Below are 22302 nucleotides of genomic sequence, written 5' to 3'. Positions count from 1 at the left end.
GAGCGTCGGCCTGCGGACTGAAGGGTCCTGGGTTCGATTCCGATCAAGGGCATGTACCTTGGTTGCGGGCACATCCCCAGTGGGAGGTGTGCGGGAGGCAGCTGATCCATGTTTCTCTCTCATCGATGTTTCTAGCTCTCTATCCCTCTCCCTTCCTCTCTTTAAAATATCAATAAAATATATTTTAAAAAAAAATTCACCGTGAAAGCGGTGCCTGGCTAGGGGCCTGGACTCTGGCGGCTGGTCTGAGGGTGGACCCCGGCAGGCGCGGGAGCGAGGCTGGGTTGGGGGGAGGGCAAGCCCCCGCCCAGCTTCTTTGTCTCCCCATGGTTCCGCGCCCAGGCTTCTCGCCATGGAAACGCATGCGGGTGAGCGGTGGGCACCGGGGGAGGAGGAGGGGTGCTGAGATGCTGGGTTGGGGCGGTGGGCACCGGGGGAGGAGGAGGGGTGCTGAGATGCTGGGTTGGGGTGTCAGAGACAGGGAGAGACCCAGAGAGACGAGGAGATAACCAGAGACCCAGGAGCTCAGACCCTCGCCCCCGCGCCCAGTAAAGAGGGGGCTCCCGAGGCCGATCCCGGGAGGGGAGGAGACCGCAGATCCCAGCCCTAGCTCTCTCCTACCGGACACTGGGACCCCTGAGACCCAGAGGCGGAGGAGGCGGGCGCCCGGGAGGCGGGGACCGCACACAGGGGCCTGGCCAGCACACCGACGCGCCAGACAAAGAGCCCCCGCCCCTCGCGCCGCATCTAGGCCTCCGGGTGCGGGGTCTCAGGGCTGGGCGGGGTCCCCTCCGTCTTCCCCTTCCCCTCCCCTTCCCATCTCTCCTCGGCCCCCTCCCGCGGGGGAGGGGCTGTGCTTTGTGCTCAGCGCTTAGAGGGGCCGCCGCGCCGCCAGCTCCGCCCTCCGAGCACCCGCGCCAGGTGAGGGGCCTACAAGCCGAGGCTCGGGACCCTCCGTTCTCCCGGAGGCCCCCGCCCTGACGCGGGGGACGCCCCGGACTAAGACCCCCTCTAAGCCAGACCGGCCCCGCCCTCTTCGCCCGACCCCATCCGGAGTGTGGGGGTGCCAGCAGCCGATTGTTTGACAGGAACACAGTGGGCGGGGGAGGCCGCGGGGACACCCCTCTCCCCTGGCCTCAGTTTCCCTGGGCGGTTCCTTTGCATCCTTGCCCGCCCCTCTCCCGCCATCGCCGGGTACCGGGTCCCCGGACTCAGCCTGCGCCTCCCTTCCAGCGCAGCTTTATTCCCTCCAACCACAGCCTGTGGCACCCGCAACACCATGATCTCGACCAAGGAGAAGAATAAAAGCCCGAAGGACAGCATGACGCTTCTGCCCTGCTTCTACTTCGTGGAGGTAAGGGGGGGAGAGGGTCGCGCCAGTGGGGGCAGGGCAGAGGCCTCAGTCCCACCGGGACCCCCATGCTGAGGACGGCCCTGCTCGGATCACCCTCGAGTTGGGGCACAGCTAGAGGGCCTGGGGGTGGAGCTGTGCCTGGGGGTGAGGATCAGAGGAGTTGGGCTCTGTAGGATGAGTAGAAGTTCCAGGGGCAAAGGGCTGTTCTGTGCTTCCCAAACAGTGGGCAAATGCTGGGGAAAAGGGGAGGTGGGACCTTCATTCTGGGGTTCAGGCCAGTAGCTCACCTGGAGGGGCTGGAACAAGGTGTAGGGAGGCATAAGGATGGTGCAGGTAATGCAGGTGCAGTGATTTCCTCCAGTACTTGAGCTCCAAAGCCTGAGGATCTGAGCTCAAATCCCTCTTGTGTTGATCTCGGGGGCTGGTATACTTCCCCTAACCTCTGATAGAACAGTCCAGGCACATAATGAAGGCTTAATGAGTGCTTAAAAAGTAAAAGATAGTAAGTTCAACCACTTGGCATATGCTGAGGATGGCACAGGGTGACCTTTGTCCATCCTTTGAGGTTCAGTACTGACTTCAGTCTCCCTGTAGCCAAAATCTCCCTCTTGACATGCCAACAGGCACTCAATAAATGCTCCTTGGGGAGGAGACCTCCTACAAATCCAACTTTGGCATTTTCCCTCTGAGAGCCTCTACCCTGGTCCCAGCCCTGACCATGGGCCTGGGGTTGTCTGTCCTTCCCTGTACCTTTTCCAGGGCTAGATGGATGGTTGAGGCCCCTCTTAAGGCGTCATTCAAAGCAGGAGTTAAGATAGGAGCCTCTCGTGGGTTTATCTGTGTCTCAGTTTCCACGTCTGTAAAATAGAGGGAGGTTTCCTGAGGCAGCCAGGCCCCCTTAGACTCTTTCATATTCTCTGGCCCCCACAGTGCCACCCCTCTCTGTCTCCTGTGGGTGTTTGATTTTGAGACCCTTGGACCAGGATGGGAGGCATAGAATACTAGAAGGGTTTGCTTCTTCAAAAAGATTCTGCCAGCCCAGCTGGCGTGGCTCAGTGGTTGAGTGTCCACCTATGAACTAGGAGGTCATGGTTTGATTCTTGGTCAGGGCATATTGCCTGGGTTGCAGGCTCAATCCCCATTGTGAGGCGGGAGCTGATCAATGATTCTCTCTCGTCATTGATGTTGCTCTCTCTCCCTCTCCCTTCCTCGATGAAATCAATAAAAAAAAAAAAATACATTTTTTAAAGATTCTGTTAGAATCTGTGCCCAACAGCTGTTTGTGGCCCACGTAAAGGAGTGAGTGTTCTTCCTCAGTGATCTTCCTTCAGGCACCACACCTGCAATGTGAACAGCTCAGCTTTCCTAAACTCAGTCTCAGTTTCTGTACCTCACAGGTGGCATGAGCATGCAGGACTGTCATGTATGCTGTTTGCCCAGCTTGTGCAGGGCACAAGACACGATGTGTGGAGGACAGTTGCATGAATTAGTGACTCAATGGATTCAGTTGTTCATTCAGCACCTGCCATGTTCTCGGGGCTGAGTGGCAGGTTGGCACATAGGATATGGGGCCCAGAGGAAATAAAGCAGTACAAGGGATAGAGAGATGGGTAGCCAGGGAGGGCTCTACTGAGAAGGGCTGGGGCACCAGAAGGATATCTAAGGGCATCCATCCATCCTTGAGAGAAAAAGCTGAGAGGCAGGAATGTTTGCTGTTTCTAAGTTTTTCAAGATGGCAAGGATGGCTGGAGGGAAGAAATGGATGAATGAAGTGGGTGGGTGGGTGGAAGGAAGGAAGCATGGGTGGATGAAAGGATGGATGATGGGTGGGTGGGTGAGTAGGTGGATGAATGGAAGGAAGGAAGCATGGATGAATGATGGGTGGGTAAATCCATGGATTGATGAATTAATTCATGGGTGCAAGAATGGCTATGATGAATGGATGGACTATGGTTGCTACACAGATGGATGGGTGGGTCACTGCATGATGGGTGAACTGCAGCATGGATAAGTGGATTGGTGGGTGAATCAATGGATGGGACTGAATTCCTGGATGGATATGTCAGTGAATTGGTGTGACTGAACAGCCTTCTCCCTGTAGCTGCCCATTGTGGCATCCTCCATCGTGTCCCTGTACTTCCTGGAGCTGACTGACCTCTTCAAGCCAGCCAAGGTGGGTTTCCAGTGCTACGACCGCACGCTCTCCATGCCCTATGTGGAGACCAACGAGGAGCTCATTCCACTGCTCATGCTGCTCAGCTTGGCTTTTGCTGCCCCTGCAGCCTCGGTGAGTCCCAGAGTCCAGGGGTCTCGGCCAGCCTGTGGGCACCCCCGGCCAGGATCCAGCTGAGCCACCCCCCTGTTGGCAGATCATGGTGGGCGAGGGCATGCTGTACTGTCTGCAGTCTCGGCTCTGGGGCCGCGGAGGTGGCCCAGGTGGGGCTGAGGGCAGCATCAATGCTGGCGGCTGCAACTTCAACTCCTTCCTACGGCGCACTGTACGCTTTGTGGGTAAGTCCCTGGACAGCACCCCAACCCTCCCCCTATCTATAGCCTGGAGTGGGCAGGTCCTGGCCCCCTGGCACCGGCCCTGACCCTTTCACCTGCAGGAGTCCATGTGTTCGGCCTGTGTGCCACGGCCTTAGTGACAGACGTCATCCAGCTGGCCACGGGCTACCATGCACCCTTCTTCCTGACGGTCTGCAAGCCCAATTACACACTGCTGGGCACCTCATGCGAGGCTAACCCCTACATCACGCAGGATATCTGCTCTGGCCAGGACACCCATGCCATCCTGTCCGCAAGGTGAGCAGGCCCAGCCCCTGTGCCATTCAGTAGGGAGAAACTGAGGCATAGAGGGATCTCAGATACAGCGGGGCTCACATGGATGACTCTTACAGGAAGACCTTCCCATCCCAGCATGCCACGCTGTCGGCCTTCGCTGCGGTCTATGTGTCCGTGAGTCCCCAGGCCCAGGATCTGCTCATCCTACTGCCCCTCCCCCCCTGCTAGGATCCAACCCTCCTTCACCCCACCCACCTCCGCCCCAGCTTCCCTGGACCCGCCCCACCTCTGCTCCTGCCCCACCTCCGCTCCTGTCCCACGGCCCTGACTGCTGCCCCGCCCCCAGATGTACTTCAACTCTGTCATCTCCGACACAACCAAGCTGCTCAAGCCCAGCCTGGTGTTCGCTTTCGCCATCGCAGCGGGTGTCTGCGGTCTCACCCAGATCACACAGTATCGAAGCCACCCCGTGGACGTGTATGCGGGCTTCCTCATCGGTGCTGGCATCGCCGCCTACCTGGTGAGAGTCTGACCAGGGAGGCTGGCAGCCATTGGGCAGGTCTGAGGGGGAAAGTCTGAAGGAGCAAGCTAGCCCCCAAGGGGAGGTCAGAGGAGGGGAGGAACAGGTGCCAAGGCCTAGCCCTGTTCTGGGGAGACTTTGATAAGACCTTTGCCTCCCCTCAAAACCCCCAAGTCTTTGCCCTGTGGGGACCCTGACATGGCCTCACAGCCATCCTGCATCTCACCCCCAGGCCTGCCATGCAGTTGGCAACTTCCAGGCCCCACCCACAGAGAAGCTCACAGCCCCAACACCTGCCAAAGATGCACTTCGGGTGCTGACCCAGAGGGGCCACGACTCGGTGTACCAGCAGAACAAGTCTGTGAGCACTGATGAGCTGGGCCCTCCAGGGCGGCTAGAGAGTGTGCCTGGGCCCGTGGCCCGTGAGAAGACCTCACTGGGCAGCCTGAAGCGGGCCAGCGTGGACGTGGACCTGCTGGCTCCACGCAGCCCCATGGGCAAGGAGAACATGGTGACTTTCAGCCACACACTGCCCCGTGTCAGCACACCCTCACTTGATGACCCTGCCCGCCGCCACATGACCATCCACGTGCCACTTGACGCCTCGCGCTCTAAACAGCTCATTAGCGAGTGGAAACAGAAGTCACTGGAAGGCCGTGGCCTGGGGCTGCCTGATGAGGCCAGCCTGGGGCATATGCTGGTGCCTGCAGAGCCCATGGCAGAGGAGGAAGAGGAGGAGGAGGAGGCGGAGGAGGAGGAAGTGGGAGAGGAAGAGGGCCCAGCTCCACCTTCACTCTACCCCACAGTCCAGGCAAGGCCAGGCCTCGGGCCTCGGGTCATTCTTCCACCGAGGGCCGGGCCACAGCCACTGGTACACATCCCCGAGGAGGGGGCGCAGGCAGCAGCTGGCCTGTCACCTAAGGGCAGCGTGGCTGTGCGGGCCAAGTGGCTCATGATGGCTGAGAAGAGCGGTGCCCCTGTGGCCACAGCCTCGACCCAGCCCCGCATGGCCAACCCGCCCCGACTGCTGCAGGTGATTGCTATGTCCAAGGCACCTGGTGGACCTGGCCCCAAGGCGGCTGAGACAGCCTTGTCCTCCAGCTCCAGCTCCGACTCCTCACAGTACAGGTCGCCATCAGACCGCGACTCAGCAAGCATCGTCACCATTGACGCACACGCGCCTCACCACCCTGTGGTCCACCTGTCTGCTGGTAATGGGCCCTGGGAGTGGAAGGCTGCTGGCAGTGGGACCAAGGGGCCGGAGGGCGAGGTCACTTATGAGCTAGGGGACCTGGCTCATGGCTTTCGTGGTGGGCCCAAGCCACTGGGTGTGTCTCCTGGCTCATCTGTCAGTGATGTGGACCAGGAGGAGCCAAGGTTTGGTGCTGTGGCCACAGTCAACCTGGCCACAGGGGAGGGGCTGCCCCCACTGGGCACGGCCGACAGTACTCTGGGGCCAGCCAGCCGGGAATCAACGCTGAGGCGCAAAGCAGTTGGCCTGGCACTGGGTGAGCGGGATCCTGCCTCTTGTGAGTCAGAGGCTGAAAGCTACTACCATAAGATGCAAGCAGCCCGCAGGTTCAAGGACTGAGCGCCCAGGGGCTCAGCAGGCTGGGGTGAGGGTGGGGTGGGGGTGCAACAGCATGGGGGTACTGGGGAAAGAGGGCTGAGTGGAGACATTTTGCAATCAGACAATAAAAGGTTGAATTGGAGTCCTGGCTGGAAAGTCATCCTGGTCTGAGGGTTCCCCCACTTAGCCAGCCCTGGCCATGCACCCAGGCCCCAAGGTCCTGGGCAGGCTGTAGGCTCTTGGGCCATGTGATCAGGGCCTTGCAGAGCAGAGAACTAGGAGCAAGGTTCTAATTGGAATATGGAAAAGGTTTTAGTGTGGTTTGCAGCATCTAGGAAGTTGCCCCACTTCAGATTCATGCTTACTTCCCAGGGAAGGCCACCCCCACTGGGACAGGATAGGTGGGACTCCCAAGCAGGGGTCACTGGCCCATAAAATTTCCCCTGAAATCCTCAAGTCACGAGGGGGGGAGAGGGGGGACGACGCACGCAAAAAAAATGTCTAAATTCACGAAGGAAACAGCAGTGAAGACAAGCCCAATAAAGAGGGAAATGAGTGCAGGATACAGAAGAGTTTATTCAAAGTCCAGTACAGACTAGCCAAACTGCCTTCTACAATGTGAATAGAAAGCCTGCAGAAAAGGCAAGAGTTGTTATAAAATCGCTTTAATTCAGTTTTCTCAACATTACAAGCTGTAAGGCAGGCAGTGGAATGTGCCTCGCTCCACATTACAATACTGAGCCTGTAATTGCTGGTATCAAAATATACATCTGTGTCACCATAAAAAACTGCATTTGCTGCCCCTCATGTCTTACAACAGGTATAAAAAATTATAAATATTTAATCCCTCGTCCCCACCCCAACATGAACACTTGGGGTCCAGGCCCCAGGAAGAGGGGCCAGCCAGCACAAGGTTTGTGCATAGGGAAGCCCCTTGGACCCATGAGTGTAGGACTATACAAGTAAAGGAGACAGTTAAGACTCGAGGGCTATTGTCCCACCTTAATGGGTCTCAGCGTTAAGAGGCAGACAAAAAACAAAAAAACTTTGGTCCATGATTTGCAGGAAAAAAGAAACCCTGAAAGTTTAAGAGAGCCCTTGTCCTCCCAGACAGAGGACAGGCTATGTGTAAGGCATCTGAAGGTCTCAGGCCTGGGCTTTCTAGGAAGAACCCAGGCTCGCAGTGGCGCCCCCACTGCGTCTGCCCTGGAAACTAGATCCTGCCCTGCAACTTAATTACAAGGAATAAAATAAAAAGTACAGTATACAAGGTCATATAAGGAAGAAATTTAGATTACACTCATACCATTTTTATCATCTTGCTATATAAAAGGTTACTTAAAACTATTTCTTTTGCATATAAATGAAGATTAGAATATTTGGTCAACTGGAATATTGCTAGGCACAGATGTCTGCAACTGCATAAAAGCACAATACAAAAAGACTTATGATAAAACAAAGCTCCAAGCTGAAGAAGTGCCAGGGATGCACCCTAAAGGGTCTTGGCCCAGGAGGGGCACCTCAAGCCAGGGGCAGGGAGAGGGGAGAATCAAGGTACTTGATTAAATGGAGGATTGGGATGCCCGCAGACCCTGCAGCTGGCAGCCTCCTGCCATGCCAGGCACATGATCCCTATGGGGAAGCAGTCCCCTTTGTCCCCAAACCCCTATGCATTTGCTACTGCAAAAAAAGGCCCTGCCAAAGCAGTGGGTTTTAAGGCACAAGAAAGCTGAGTGGAGGCTTGGGAACACCCACCCTGCAGGCTGCAGAAAGGGTAGGCATATTGTCCACGGGTCACCAAGAGCCTGAGGCTGGCACCCTATCTCCCAAAGGTGAGCAAGGTGAATTAGATTTAATTTTTTTAAAAACAGGTAAACTGATTTTCTCTTTAAAAAAATAAAATCTCTGGTCTTTTTAAGGTCACTTCAGCTGCTTTTTAAAGTGGCTATTTTCTGGAATGATGGAAGTTGTTGCCGGGACTACCCAGCAGGCTGGTCCTTGGTGGGGAGCCTAGATAGTAGACTTGGAGAAGGACACCCGCAGGTGGTGGTTCTCTCCCAGGTCGTGGTTGTGCAGGTCGATGAGTGCCTGGATGGCCTCCTCCACTGAACCCATTTGGATCAGTGCCATCTTGCGATCCTTCCTGCAGGACAAGGAGTACAGAGACAGCATGAGGTGGAGGGGGAGAGATGGGGGAGGGCAGGTGGGGAGAGGGTTTCATGCTCACTGGAAGAACTTGAACCCTTTGACAATTCCGCCGTTGCTGGAGAAGAGTATCTTGAGGTCGTCCTCAGATATGGAGGGCCTGTAGGGAGAGGGAAGACGTGAGCAGACCATCTGGCTACTACCTTGAGGACAATAATTCTCTGAGAGGGGTGATGAAGGGGCTTGGGGGCTGTTCACTGTTTTAGGCACCCATAGATATTGCAGAACGACCGTATCTTAGAGGTCTATCAAGAGTCACAAAAAAACACTCCACTTGGCTTCAAAAAATGACACCAAACAGGTTTGCAAAAAATGCCAGCCCCTCCTTCCTTATTTGTTTTGGGATTGTTTCAGGAAGGACAGAGGCAGCTTATAGCAGGACAACCTGTCAAAAGCCTGGTGTTTCAGGGAGGCCCTCCTACCCCTTTGCTCCCCATCATGTGCCACCTACGGGATGTTGGAAAGGTGCAGGGTAGCTGAGGGTGGGAAGATGTTCTGGAAGTTCTTAGAGCCAGGCTTCTTGAAGCGGTGCAGGGGTGAGTTCCCGTAGTCTTTGGTGAGGCCCTGGTCCTCCTGGCCCTCCCGGGGCAGCTGTACGTTTTGGTGCTTGGAGAGGGTGATGCGCACAGGCTTTCCATGCAGCTTATGTCCGTTAAGGTGGCTTATGGCTGGAAAGGTAGGACCCATATGACCCAAGGCCCCAGGCACAGGCCTGGTTCCCCACACCCATCTCGGGCCATCACCACTTACCCAGCTGGGCCTGGCTCCCATCTGCCATCTGTACCAAAGCATTCTCCTTCTTATTGAACAAAATCTTCACCCGCTGCACATCGCCATACACGCCTTCAAAAGTGTGAGGACAGGGCTCTGAGCCTAGGATCTGATTCCGCCTCCCACACCAGCCCCCATGACCCGCACACCCTCACAGGACTGGCTCTTCCTGAAGGTTTGCTATTCTGCCTCTGGGAACCTGCGTCTAGTCACAGGGATGTTACCAGGAGGACTACCTTCAGCAAAGAAGTCATAAAATCCAGGAAAAGGTCAATTGCCAAAGAGCCATCACTTTACATGCTACCAACACGCTTAACTCTGCGAGAGCATGCAGGGCAATAAACCATGCGTGTCTACAAAAATCCAAATAAATACACAAACCGAAGGCAAACCAAGTAATGAGGCAGAACTGCAAACTCATAGTACATCTTAGGGCATAAAAATAACCTCAATTAAATGAAAACAAGATAATAAAAGTGTGAATGATAACATACCGAAAAGAATAAAGAGGCTTTGGGGTGTGACTCTCTTTAGAGGACAGCAGAGCAAGGCAGCGGAGGGACAGGGAAAGGGAGAGGTCAGGGGGCGAGTTGCCATCGTCCACCACGAGGAGGCAGCCCCGCAGGCGTGCAGGTTGATGGATGATGAAGTTGTCAGGATGTTAATATTCAAGGGCAGGTTGGTTTCCGGAGAGCAGGGTTTGAGGGGGAATTTTGTTTTTATTTATTTATGGTTTTGTTTTGTTTCAAGCAACAACAGGAAGCAGAAGTACCGTGCAGTCAGTTGGCAAAGAAATTCCGGATCAGAAAAAAAATTGGGAAAGGGGAAGGGGAGAAAAGAAAAAAAGTAGCAAAAAACACAGGTCAGTAAATACATAAGAAAATCCGCAGTGTTCCATCAGTCAGATCTACACACATTACTAGTCACAGGTCCACCTCGTGGAGCAGGCAGGAAAGCACCTGTCCGCACAGTGAGCAGGAGACGCTGCTGCCCCTCCGGCCTTGCCCTGCTCCTGCCAAGCCCCATTGCTGGGCTCAGTTCCCCCGGAACCTGTCTCCTGCTGACTGCTGCAGGGAAAATATAAACGCTCACACAAGCACGAGGGGTGGAGTCTGTTAGTGAGGCTTCTAGAGCATCTAATAACTCAGTCAGACAAGGCACCGGCTGCCCCAGGCCAAGAGATTATAGGAGTGGTCAGACAGATGAGAAAACAGTCTGAAATGCTAATTGGACATTAATCCCATCTCTCAAGAGTTAAATATTTTGAGCCTTGATCTCACCCATGCTCTCTGAGCCAAACTTGGCCCTGAGACAAGTGTAGGTTGGCTATAGTAGGACTATGACTCAAGAGTTGTGGGGGCAGCGCAGACCATGGCCCTCCTGAGCAGAGGTGCTCAGAGACCTCCTCAAACAGAGGTGTGTTTGGCTCGAAATTTTATGATTGCTTTCATGAAAGTTATCAAAAAATATTTAAACTCTAAACACTATGAAATTGGAAATGTAAACTAGGATGTTCAGGGACAGAGCTTCCAGCACAGTGGGAAGGGAGGGGAGAATGCGAGCACAGAGTGGAACCGCATAAGGACTGGCCTGTGTATGAGCTCCAGGGAGTTACAGGAGCGTGGCCTGCTGACAGTTTGCACTAAGACCTGAGATGCACAACTCCCCTGCCTGAGCCTCCAGGAAAAACAGCCTGAAAGAGCCACATACCTCAGGGTTGAGGTTGCTGACCAGCAGAACAGAATTTCCAGCCCCTCCCAGGCCTGGGATGGCGATCCGGCCAGCTGCCGCCGCTGCTGCTGCTGCTGATGGGATGGCCAGAGGGGCCAGGGCCCCGTGCACATTGGGAACAGAGAGGCCTGCAGGAAGAGGCAGTAAGGAGATGAGCAGTACAGCCTGCTTTCCACCAAAAGGGGAGCGAAGTCCTGCCCGTCCTCATGCAAAAGGAGACACACAGGAGGTGTCTGCACTTGGCCTGTCCTGGCCATATGGCTTGCTGGCTCCTTCATCCTCCTCACAGCAGACTGTACTGCGTTTGGACCAGGCTACATGCGCCCATACAGCACAGAAGCTCCAGCTCCATGAATGCAGAATCGAGCCTCGGCCTTGTGTGCATGCAGGTACCCATCACCATGCAGATGGCACACTGGGCAGGACACAGCAGGCTCATGACTGTCACATGGTAGTTGTTACATTGTCGGGCGCCCAGCCCCCAGGAGGGACGCTCAGGTGTGCCCGCCCAGCTCATGCTGATCTTCTTACCAGGACACTTAATTCACCTACTAGGGACACAGCCCTCCAACCATTGTGTGTACACGTCCTTGCCCGGGAGGTGCTTGAAGGAATCAGACCAGAGACTGTGGGGTTAGAGTATTCTCTGCGTGGCCCTGTCCTACAACTACCCTGTCCAGGCTCCTCAGGGAACCCAGATGCCCGCGCCCAGGAAGATGGGCTCCCCCCGTGACTGCGCCCGTCAGCTCGCATGTCGGCAGAGCTACTGAAAGGTGTGTGGGCATGCACAGTCAGTTATGGGGACCAAGACCGAGTGTTTGAGTACCTGCAGCTTGAGGAATGGCAAAGGTGGGAGGGAAACCAGCTCCTGCATACGGAGAGGCTGACATTATACCAGGTGCACCTAGAAACAAATGAGACACTAATCATTGCACCCACAACCTCCGCCACCAGAGCCGAGTGAGCCAAGCCGGCGCACCCCACACCCAGCAGGCAGGTCCAATGTCCACCCAAGCAGGGTGCTATGGCCATGTAAGGAGTGATGGGCGCCAACCTCCCTGGGCGCAGGGCGGGCATCCTGGGACACCTGGGGCCTGGCCACTTAGACTGAGCTGCACGTCCTTGCCTATGGCACACGGCAGTAGCGGGAACCTTCCCAGAAATCTTACCAAAGGCTGCGGCCATGGTCTGGTCCAGAGAGGGTTGGCTGTCACCAGAGGGCAGATCAGGACGTGTGTAGTCTCGGCTCTTGTCATTGTTATACTTGACGTTGAGGCTGGTGAGCTTAGAAAAGTCGATGCGAAGTGTACAGCAAGCGTTGTAAATGTTCTGCCCATCCAGCGACTGCGGGGGAGGGGAAAGCTGTGAGTGGCGGGGGCCCTGGAGCTAAAGAGGGCAGGCAGGCGTCCCTGGGGACCCACTCACCAGCTTAGCATGCTGGGCGCTCACGGGTTCGGCATACTGCAGCAGTGCCTGGAACTGGTTGTTCTTGGTGAAAGTGATAATCTTCAGAACTGTGCCAAACTTGGAGAAGATCTGTCAGAAAAGGAAGAACAGTCAACCTCTGCCCAGGGTCTGGGTGCGAAATGGAGCACATGGACCCCACCTCACCTGGTGAAGCACGTCCAAGGTGACTGGGTAGAAGAGGTTTTCCACGATGATCCTGAGCACTGGACTCTGGCCAGCCATCGCCATCCCAGCATCCACAGCAGCAGCTGAGGCAGCCAGCGACAGGTTCCCCGACTGAACTGAGTTCACTGCCTGCAAGGCTGCCTGGGCCCGCTGTTGGGGGGACAGCCATGAGTCCCACTGCCCCCAGGCTCACACCAAGGGCCCTGTCCCACCCCAGACCTGGGAGGGGATGACGCACTGCCTGGTTGGGTGAGCTGTCGGTCTTAAGTTCCTTATGGTTGGAGAACTGGATGTAGATGGGCTGGCCACGAAGCACAGGTGTCACCGAGGTGTAGTAGTTCACCATAGTGTTGGCTGCCTCCTCTGTGTTCATCTCAATGAAGGCCTGGTGGGGGTGGGGGCGTAAGCCAGACCCAGACCCCTGAAGAAGCCCAGCACCACACTCGTAAAGCAGGCCTAGGGCCCTTCCTGAGATGTGCTCACATACCTGGTTTTTCCCTTTCAGCATCAAGAGGTTGGTGACCTTCCCAAAAGGCAGTCCTAGGGAAATGACCTCGCCCTCGGTGACATCACTGGGAAGCTTCCGGATATGGATCACTCTGGAGGGCACACCTGTACTTCTGTTGTCACCTTTGAACTTTTTGCTGTCATTTCCGTTTGCTGAGAAGAAAAATGGTAAGTCTAACACAGAGCACCTCCCAGGCTCTCACACAGCAACATTCCCACCTCCTCAGAATCAGCTTCCTCCCTGACAGGATCCAAGCAGAGTGATCTCCACATCTGGTGCACCCCTCACACACATAGCTCCCAGTTAAGTGCCCATGTATAAACCAGGGCTCAAGGTCACAGCCCAAATCAGTTCACCCCAGCGTCCTTGAAGCAGAGCCCACTTGGGCACAGAGAGGGACCACCCCCTGCCGCAGGAACATAGGGCTATAGTCAGCAGTTACCTGCAGAGGCCGAGTTGCTGCTCATGATAAAGGGTCCGTTAGTGACACAGGCAGAGAAGAGCTCGTCCGATCCCCGCTGGAAGAGAGGGTGTGCTGAAGTGGGGCTGGGGGTGGCCTGGGACATGGCTGCAGACACCCTCCTCCCAGAATACCCTGCTGCTCAGATGTGAAGACACTGCCCTGCACTGTGTCTGTCCCACCTCAAGATGGCCTCACAGTCCCAGACATGGCTGCTTTTCCAAGGCGGGGTGAGGGGGCTGTCACCTACAGGAGCTTACATGTCACTCCCATCTCCAGGTTCTGGGGAACCCTTACAGGATCTGTGGACAGGCCTAGCCGGCCACCTTGAAACTGTTAGACTATCTTTAGTTATCACAAAGCTGCTTGCAAACTTGAGAACAAAGCCCCCTTGTCACACTGCAGCTATTCCCTTGGCCTCCGGAGCTCGGCCTATTTTCCAGCTGTGTGAGGACACCTGAGCTGCAGCCTCATCACTCACTGACTAGAAACACTACCTCTCTGTGAGCCAGCAACACTATCTAGTGACAGAAAACAGGGTCTGAGGGCAGCTCTAGAACTGCTCATCTGTAGGCGGGCTCCTTTGACTTCTGACCTGCCTGTTTTCTTTCCAGAAACAACCTGTTTACTCCTTGAGTCTCAGTCTAATTAAATCAACTCCCCGATCATGTTAGACTAACTCTGGGTTTAGAAAGCAGGCAGACAGGCATCCCTCCTGTGGACTAAGGGCAGGACTACTTTTACTCAGGGAGTGAACTGTATGAGACTGCAGTAGTCATGCAAGTGGAGACTCAGGATGCAGCCCCCACCCAGGACAGGCTCTGCTAGGAACAAGAGCATGAGCACCAGGAACTTGCAGGCTCTAGGACCTGTCGGGGGTTAGGGGCAGCGCTGTGACAGGACTCCCTCAGCATGAACTAGGACCAAGGTTAGCAATCAGGGGAGGGTGTCTTCCCCCCACCCCCCACCCCCAACTTCAGTGCCCCCTCAGGCCTGTAGCAGGAACAGGAAAGACCAGCTCAACTAGGCCTTTGGCTCTCAGGACTTAGGAGCCTCGCCCCTTCTCCCTCAAACTGCCTTTTTCTCAAGGACACCTTATCTTTGCCCTTCCTCCAAACTGCCAATTAATTGTTAATCAAACAAGCACAACCATCACCCAGGGCTGCCATCTACCACTGGCAGAGTTGAGGTGCTCTAGAAGCCCTCAGAATCCCCTCCCTGCCACAGGCAGATGTCAGTACCTACAGAAGGGAGACGAGGTTTACAAACTGCTCTTCAAGAAAAGGATCAGGAATAGCCACAACACCACTGGTTCCTGCTATGTGGGCATATCCCCACATCCCAGACCCCTGACTAGGCAAGCACCCAGAAGCCTACCTCCCCATAGCCTAAGGCTGTGAGGGCTGCTCAAACCCCAGTGGTGCTTAAAGCCAAGGAATAGAAAGATAAAATTGCTGGTTTCTGAGGACTGGGGTCTACTATAAAAAAACATTCTGGGCCTGTCATGACTGAGCTTTTCCTGAGTGGACACCCAGTGCTTCAAAACTCAGTACTGTAGACAGACAGGCCTCAGTGGGGACAAAGTCAACAGGCAGAGTGCACCCCAGCCCCAGAACCTCCTGGTGAGGGCAGGTGAGTCCTACCTGTGCAAGCCTCAAGAAGGTTCCTGCCTATGGACTGGGAGTTCTGACCCATATCCCTGCCCCATTTAGGCTCACAAAGGTGCCTCCCCCAAAGCTGGACAAGAGCAAGGCACTATGTGGCTCCCACGTGCCCACAGCACAACCTTAAAAAGGGTCTTGACTGCTGTCTCTGACCAGTGCCAGGTGGGCCATCATTTGAGTGGCATCACTCCTGACTCTTGTGTTCCCATGGCAAGATGGCCTGGTGCTCCCACATTTGTGGACAAATTGTGACCACTTGTCTGTCCACATTTCCCTAGGCACCCCTTCCCCAGGACACAGGGTCAGGTCTGCTAAACAGCAACTCCCCCATCCCCGGAGCACAGGGAACTGAGATCACAACCTGGGCATTTCGGGAGTCCCTACGGTACCTTACCCTAAGTCAATTAAGCATCTATTGGAAAAGCCCCCAAGCCAGGGGTGGGCAAACTTTTTGACTCGAAGGCCACAATGGGTTCTTAAACTGGACCGGAGGGCCGGAACAAAAGCATGGATGGAGTGTTTGTGTGAACTAATATAAATTCAAAGTAAAGGAGCGGAGGGGAGGGGAGAGCAAGAGAACCGGACAGAACAGCCGGATCCGGCCCGCGGGCTGTAGTTTGCCCACAGCTGCCCCAAGCTGTGTGCTTCCTGCTGGGAACAAGGCACACCGGCTCACAAAAGTATGTTAAGGGGAACCTTTGCTTTTTAATCAGTAGCTAAGCATTGTTAATCTCTGGACACTTCTAAATTATGGCACAGCTTATTGTAAAGCTGGGGTGATAGTCAGTGGTGCCCAGAACCCAACTGTGCTGCCCTCCTGGTAGGCTGGGGTACAGGTACCAGGCTGTGCTGCCCTGCTGATGGCAAGTAGCCACCCACCCACCCACCCACCGGAACCTCTGAGTTTGTCATATACAGGTCGGATTCTGAAAGCAGTGGTCCCCTGGGGCTGGCCAGGAAGGACCACTCTAAGGACAACCCCAGACAGAGCTGCTCCAGCTGGAAACAGGCAAAGCCAGGAGGATTACGGGAAGGCCAGACATTTTCTGTGATGGTTGCAAATGCTTCAGATGAAAGTCCCCTCCCCTCCTCCTACCACTGAACAAACGGGTTTTATCTGCAGAAAGATCAGGATAGGCAGCGTGTGAAGACAAGACTCCACCTGGAAAAACCCATCCCAGCAGCATGGCTCACTGACCAACCCACCTGCAGTGGATTCTCCAGCCCCCAATTCCTGCCAGCACGCAGTACCAAATCTGTATAAGCATTCAGTCAGCACCAGGCATCCCTGGATGCCACTTACTGCAGTGTACACAGGCCTGGTCTTCACCTGAGGGGAGAACTGAGAACCATCATGACCCCACTTCCTGTGGAGACAGCCGCTGCCAGCTCTGCCCTTTCTACAGCTTAAATGTCCCAAGTACCAAGGATGGCATATAAAGGGGACACGGCACCTTAATTTCTTTCATCTCGAAAGAAGAAGCTATAAGATGTTTAGACCAAAAAGTACCCAAATCACAATGCCATCAAAAGTAGCACCTCTGGCCCTATCTGGTTTGGCTCAGTGGATAGTGTTGGCCTGCAGACTGAAGGGTCCCAGGTTTGATTCCAGTCAAGGGCACATGCCCAGGTTGCCAGCTCAATCCCCAGTGGGGGGTATACAGGAGGCAGCCAATCAATGAGTCCAATCACTGATGATTCTCTCTCTCCCATCCCCTCTAAAATTTAAAAAAAAAAAAAAAAGAATTTTTTTTTTTTTAAAGAGTAGCACCTCTGTACCCTCCTATCCCACCAGCCACCTCATAAACTACTTGGGGTACAACCAAGTTTCAACTTTTTCTCTATCCAACCAACGGTACTTAGAACACTTGGCATATATCCTGTCCCAATCACAGGACTCTCGCCTGGGCAGGGAGGAGGGGTCCCATATAAGGCTAAAGGTGCATTTACGACTGAGAGGCCACTGAACCCACACTGTTGGAAACACAGTGCCTGTAATTAGCTGGATGCAGGCAGGACAAAGGAAAGGTGTCTGAGTGCCCAACACACACTGTAGACCATGGGAGCGCTGTCAGAAGAAGCCCCAATGCTCAGCAGCAGGAGGGAAGGGGCCTACAAGGGCAACACCAGATCAGAGGCCATGCCAGCTAGCAGGGTAGCAGAGTCAGCAATGCCTACCTTTGTACCAACTGCTATGTCTGGGACAATGCTGTAGAGAGAGAGAGAAAAAAAAGAATGTTAGCAGGTGTACTACAGCAGCTGCTGCTAGGACTCTCGGGATAGGTCGGCCAGCGAAGAGCTTCTCTGGCTGCACAGTCCATCCAATGAGGTCCTCAGATAACTAGTAAGCTTAGGGCAGGGAAGTGAGCTGCTGTCCCTTTAATCTCAACTTGAAAAAGGAGCCATCATTGTCCTCTAGCTCCCCTCCCTCCCAGCAGGCCCCCAGACAAAAACACCCCCTCCAAAAGCCCCAAGAGGGACACTTGATGCTTGTTGTTAAAAGCTGAAGTGCTGTTGTTTGCTTTCTAAAAACTGGAAATGCTTGGAGAATGTTTCAAGCAGGGAAGACTAGTGAGAAGGTAGCTCACAGGCCTTGGGGTCATAGCTCCAGGGGGATGAGAAGGGGACTCAACAAGGGAACTCTGTTCAAAGAATGGCACCCTTCAGAGGAAGGAGGCAGCAAAGATGAAATAATCAGATAAAATTAACACAAGTTACTCATCAACCTGGCTCCCTGTGACTGGACTTTCTCCCTGCTCCAGGCCCAGCTAGGGAAGGTGAGAAGAAACCATGGCTGCTGAGGTTCCTGCATTCCTCAACTGCACACCAGCTCTCAGTACAAACATAAAACCCTCCTACCTTAATGACTCAAGGAGAGGAACTTTGTCAGCAACACCCCACCCCCCCACCACCAGGTCACCTGGCTTAGTGGTCTGTGACCAGAGCCTCCCATGATGTCACACAAAGATGTCCCCTCACCAGCCAGGGAAAGGCTAGTCTCAGAATGGGCAGAAGATCCGACACCCCCTGCCCCCAGAACAGCATGACCCCCAAGCGCTACACCCTAGTCCTGCCATTTGCTGCACATCTCACTGGCTCATTCTAACCCACTGCCTCTACTGTAGGGCCTTCACCTCTTCAGTATAAAAAACATGGGCCAGTGTCAACAGAGTATTTAAAACCTTATAGCAGTGGTTCTCAACCTTTCTAATGCCACGACCCTTTAATACAGTTCCTCATGTTGTGGTGACCCCCAACCATAAAATTATTTTTGTTGCTACTTCATAACTGTAATTTTGCCCCTGTTAATGAATCGTAATGTAAATATCTGTGTTTTCCGATGGTCTTAGGCGACCCTGCTAGCAGTTCTCAACCTGTGGGAACCGCTGCTGTAGAGCCTAAGAGCATCGGAAAACACAGATATTTACATTACGATTCATTAACAGTAGCAAAATTAGTTATGGAGTAGCAACGAAAATAATTTTATGGTTGGGGGTCACCACAACATGAGGAACTGTATTAAAGGGTCGCGGCATTAGAAAGGTTGAGAACCACTGCCTTATAGAGTCAAGGAAAAACTCAGAAAAACTGAAAGAATGAAAAACATGCAGCTTCCCCTCTGCTAACCCAGGGCAACACATTGCTCCCTGGGAGGGAGCCTCAGGCAGTTTTACATAAAATGGCCCTTCTTAAAAAGGGTTTCAAACCTTCCAAAGAGAACCTGGCTGTCTCGGTAATACCGCATAATTCAAAAGAGGCTGCAGATGGAACGGGGCCACCACGCCACATCTGGGGGACAAAACACTCAACAGTCCTTGAGGGAAGAAAAACAGAACTGGACCAGACAGTCCCCACTTTCCATCAAGATTTCTCTGCAGGGCCCCTTAAACTCCCACTTAATGTGCACCCACAGCCCAGGCCAACTGAATTGGGGATTCCCTGGGAGGTCCACCCAAAACCCAAGGTGGACCCAGATCACATTCCTCATGCACCAGCAGTTTTTCTAAAAGGCTGAATTTAATTAAGCCTGAAACGTATCCTTTAAAACCAGAGGCACAGAGATAGTGACCGTCCAGACATTTTAACTACACATACCCCCAGATCTAAAGATAAGAACTGCCTTTGGAATCTTCTGGCTCACTTTTTAAAAACCAGAACCTAACCCTCCCAAGGGGAAATGAAAACAATTAGACTAACACGAAAGAAGAAAAGGCCCTGTTTAAAGTTAGTTTCATTTTTAACAAGTTCTATCATTTTCCTCAGACCAGAAACATCCGAAAAAGAAAAAAAAAATAGCCCTTAAAATGGGCAGACTCATGTCTCGGGCTAACAGAATATACAGCTTTGTGCGTTGGCCCTAAATCTCAACCGTCAAGTGGATAGCCTTTGCAACCTCAGATCTGTTTAAGGTTATGATAACCCACAATGTAAAATCTAGATTGCCCCACCGCCCTCCCAATTTCTCTCGTCCCTGGAACACACACAAACCCCAGAGAGGCCCCTTCCCTCTCCCAAGGCGGCTGAATGGCCGTTGGCCGGCCAGCCGGCTACACTGCCCGAAAGCTCGGGGTCCGGTCGTGCCGGCCCACGTGGGTCGTTCCGCGGACTCTAGGGCCTATAACTCCACGGCCGGAGTGAGCCAACTCGTGCTTAAAGGACTCCCGTACAAGGAGCTCCGGGATGGCGGGAACAAAGGGAACGCGAGGGCCCCTCCCCGACACCCCCGGTTCTGGAGCTGAACCGGGAGCGCGGCGGTTCTTTGTGGGAAGTCCGGGGAGGGGCAGGGCGGGGGCGGAGGGCCCGCGCCCTTCCGGACAGAAGGGCGGCGTCTTCCCGGCGCGCCCGGGACCGCCGCGGGCGGGAGAGGCCGAGTGCAAAGTCGGTGCGGCGGGAAAGGCTGCGCACGCGCACCGGGGCCAGAGAAGAGTTCGAATAACTGCGCACGCGCGCGTGGGGGCCGGACGGGGAGCGGGAAGAACCGGACGGGGACCGGGAAGGGCCGCACGGATAGCAGGAAGGGGCACGTGGGAAACGCAAAAGGTAGCGTGGGGGAAGACCAGCGGAAAGGGTCGCGCGGCCGCCGCGTGTGTTCGAGACTAGCCGCGGAGAGACCGGAAACGAGCACGACGGTGGGAAGGGCTGGCCGGCCGACCCCCGGCTCGGGAGATATGGGACACCTCTCGCTCCTGGGAGCTTCCCTCCACGGCCGGGAGAGAGGAAAGATCACGGAGGCGCTGTGGCCCCGGCAGGCGAGCCGTTGCTCCGAGGAGGCCCAGGCGGCCGCAAGAGCAAGGCTGGAGCGCGAGAAGGGGGGCGGAAAGCGCGGATAGACATAACTCACCCGTCCATTGCACACAGAAGAGACCCGCAAGGGACGGAGTGGAGGCGCCGGAATAGCAGGAACCGACCCAACGGCTCCGAGTTATAGACTCACAAAATGGCGGAGACGCCTGAACACGTCCCTTGCGCGCTCTGCCCATTGGCTCCCGCTTCTCAGGGAGGCGGGGAGAGCGCTGCGGACCCCCACCAGCGCCGCCCAGTGGCTAGGAGGCCGCTTGAGGGGTGGAGCTAAGAGGAATGGCAGGCGACCGTTGGAGAACATGGCCGTCCGTCAGGGCTCAAGGCGGAAACGGCCCATGGAATCGGGGGAGGGGAAAAAAGGTTGGAGCACGTGACAAAGCCTGAACCAATGAGCCAGCACCCCTCCTGCCTAGGGCTTTGCGGGAGAAGCCATCTTGAGAGTGGGTACGTGGCGAGTCCGGCGGCGGGAAGGGTGCTCCCCCTAGGTTGCCGCCATCTTGCAAATGGGCAGGTGTTGTCCCCCTCACGCGTGAGACCAAAGGGAGGCTCGTCGCCATCTTGGAGTCGGGCGGGACACCTAGTAGGTTCCATCTTGCTTGTGGGCACGTGGCAGAAAATTCTGATTCAAATTGAGACGTTATTCCTAGGTTAGTAGGCAGGGAGGCAGAGGCTGCTTAAGGCCTCAATTCTCACTGCTGGCCACCGAGCCTGCAGGCGCATGTGGTCAGGGATCGCCCCAACCCGCCTGTTTTAGAGCAGCGAAGGCCCATTGCAGTTCTGCACGCGGGGAAGTTGAAGCGCGGGGGTGGGGTGGGGTGGCGTGGCGCACAGGGGACAGCATCTGCCCTGCGCACGGGGAATCTGAGTCGGGGTTGCAGAAAGCACACTCCTGCCATCATGGGAAATTCAGAACCAGGTTAGGCTCCATCCCAGCAGCAGGAAAAACACCCTGAACATATTCCCAAGAGGGTTGTTTGTGACAGGGTTGCCCCTTTAGAGAGATGCCGGGAAACCAAGGCCAGATATGTGGGGAGGGGGAGTTCCACATGAGATCAGAGAGGCCAGAGCCGGGGAGGCTCGTGTGGGTCGGCTCCCCCGGCGCTGTTGGTAGCACAGGCGGCGGAGCCGATGGGCATCGTGTGCTTGGTGAGGTTCTCGGTGCGAAGTACAAGTTCAATAAACAGAGGAAGCTGAACCTGTTGTGATTATAGTTTGCTATATGTCCCTGCTGAAAGGGGGACTTTTAAATGGCACCAGCCTAGAGAGGGAGAAGCAATGACATTTTTCTCTGCCTCTCGGGTTGGTTTCATTTCACCAGCAAGCGCCCGTAGTCCTGGCAACAACACTTTCAAGGCTGGCGGACCTGGACGCAGCCCACGAGTTCTAGGAGCAGGAGGGCTGCCACGCATTAGGGGCGGCCTCCGATTTACAGGAAGCCTCTTGCCCTGCGGTTTTTGGCCCTCTTTCCCGTCTCAGAACATCTGAAGCCCCAGAACCACTAATCATGAGGAACGTTCCAGTGGATTCTTGGATTTGCTCCCTCCCAGACTCCCATCCAAGCTCGGATTTGGGTACCACCAGGGCCAGTTGCTCATCCTTGGTGACCAGTGCCAGGGCTGCCGCCCCACCGCCAACCCTTAATGGCAGGAGTGTCTCAGCCCGGAGAGAAGAGGGACAGCTGACATTCGTGGGGGCCTAAGCCATCAGGATTGTGTTATAACCCACTTCTGAGCATGGCCCTCCCAGGACTCGTGTCTTGCTCAGAGTTCAAGCCCAAATCAACCGTGCAGCCCAGGAGGCCC

The 22302-nt window shown here is 55.0% G+C and overlaps 2 protein-coding genes across 9 annotated transcripts; one reads left to right on the top strand and one right to left on the bottom strand.

Annotated features, from left to right (window-relative positions):
* Positions 1 to 228: 228 nt before the first annotated feature.
* Positions 229 to 6792, top strand: PLPPR3 (phospholipid phosphatase related 3). Of its 5 annotated transcripts, XM_080671841.1 has the most exons (9): positions 344 to 368; positions 869 to 921; positions 1260 to 1354; positions 3456 to 3641; positions 3724 to 3865; positions 3964 to 4159; positions 4255 to 4312; positions 4485 to 4658; positions 4891 to 6369. In XM_080671841.1, the coding sequence occupies exons 3-9, from the start codon at positions 1280 to 1282 to the stop codon at positions 6247 to 6249; spliced, it is 2190 nt and encodes a 729-aa protein (XP_080527967.1). In that variant the 5' UTR covers positions 344 to 368; positions 869 to 921; positions 1260 to 1279; the 3' UTR covers positions 6250 to 6369. The 5 variants fall into 5 exon arrangements, with proteins under 5 accessions (XP_080527966.1, XP_080527964.1, XP_080527963.1 ...); XM_080671840.1 differs by lacking the exon at positions 869 to 921 and having other exon boundaries at positions 229 to 368; positions 1234 to 1354; positions 4891 to 6792; XM_080671838.1 differs by lacking the exon at positions 869 to 921 and having other exon boundaries at positions 238 to 368.
* Positions 6786 to 20673, bottom strand: PTBP1 (polypyrimidine tract binding protein 1). Of its 4 annotated transcripts, XM_080671843.1 has the most exons (15): positions 20541 to 20639; positions 17378 to 17408; positions 13518 to 13593; positions 13055 to 13227; positions 12806 to 12952; positions 12547 to 12717; positions 12361 to 12471; positions 12105 to 12279; positions 11762 to 11839; positions 10915 to 11063; positions 9699 to 9732; positions 9184 to 9276; positions 8885 to 9101; positions 8456 to 8533; positions 6786 to 8371 (listed from the first exon to the last, which is right to left on the bottom strand). In XM_080671843.1, exons 1-15 carry the CDS (start codon positions 20546 to 20548, stop codon positions 8239 to 8241), a joined length of 1674 nt encoding a protein of 557 aa, XP_080527969.1. In that variant the 5' UTR covers positions 20549 to 20639; the 3' UTR covers positions 6786 to 8238. The 4 variants fall into 4 exon arrangements, with proteins under 4 accessions (XP_080527969.1, XP_080527971.1, XP_080527968.1 ...); XM_080671845.1 differs by lacking the exon at positions 11762 to 11839 and having other exon boundaries at positions 20541 to 20673; XM_080671842.1 differs by lacking the exons at positions 17378 to 17408; positions 20541 to 20639 and having other exon boundaries at positions 13518 to 13749.
* Between the last annotated feature and the right edge of the window lie 1629 nt (positions 20674 to 22302).

Source organism: Plecotus auritus, assembly GCF_963455305.1.
Source record: "Plecotus auritus genome assembly, chromosome: 6".
NCBI lineage: Eukaryota > Metazoa > Chordata > Mammalia > Chiroptera > Vespertilionidae > Plecotus > Plecotus auritus.
This window is presented reverse-complemented; position numbering and strand designations above follow the sequence as displayed.

Coding starts and splice junctions, on each gene's coding strand:
- PLPPR3 (XM_080671837.1), top strand. Junction 1,355..3,455: donor CCTGCTTCTACTTCGTGGAG/GTAAGGGGGGGA, acceptor TTCTCCCTGTAG/CTGCCCATTGTGGCATCCTC. Junction 4,313..4,484: donor TCGCTGCGGTCTATGTGTCC/GTGAGTCCCCAG, acceptor CCCCGCCCCCAG/ATGTACTTCAACTCTGTCAT.
- PTBP1 (XM_080671842.1), bottom strand. CDS start 13,641: ATGTCCCAGGCCACCCCCAGCCCCACTTCAGCACACCCTCTCTTCCAG. Junction 12,718..12,805: donor ACAGCTCACCCAACCAGGCA/GTGCGTCATCCC, acceptor TCCCCCCAACAG/CGGGCCCAGGCAGCCTTGCA. Junction 12,280..12,360: donor GCGCCCAGCATGCTAAGCTG/GTGAGTGGGTCC, acceptor CCTCCCCCGCAG/TCGCTGGATGGGCAGAACAT.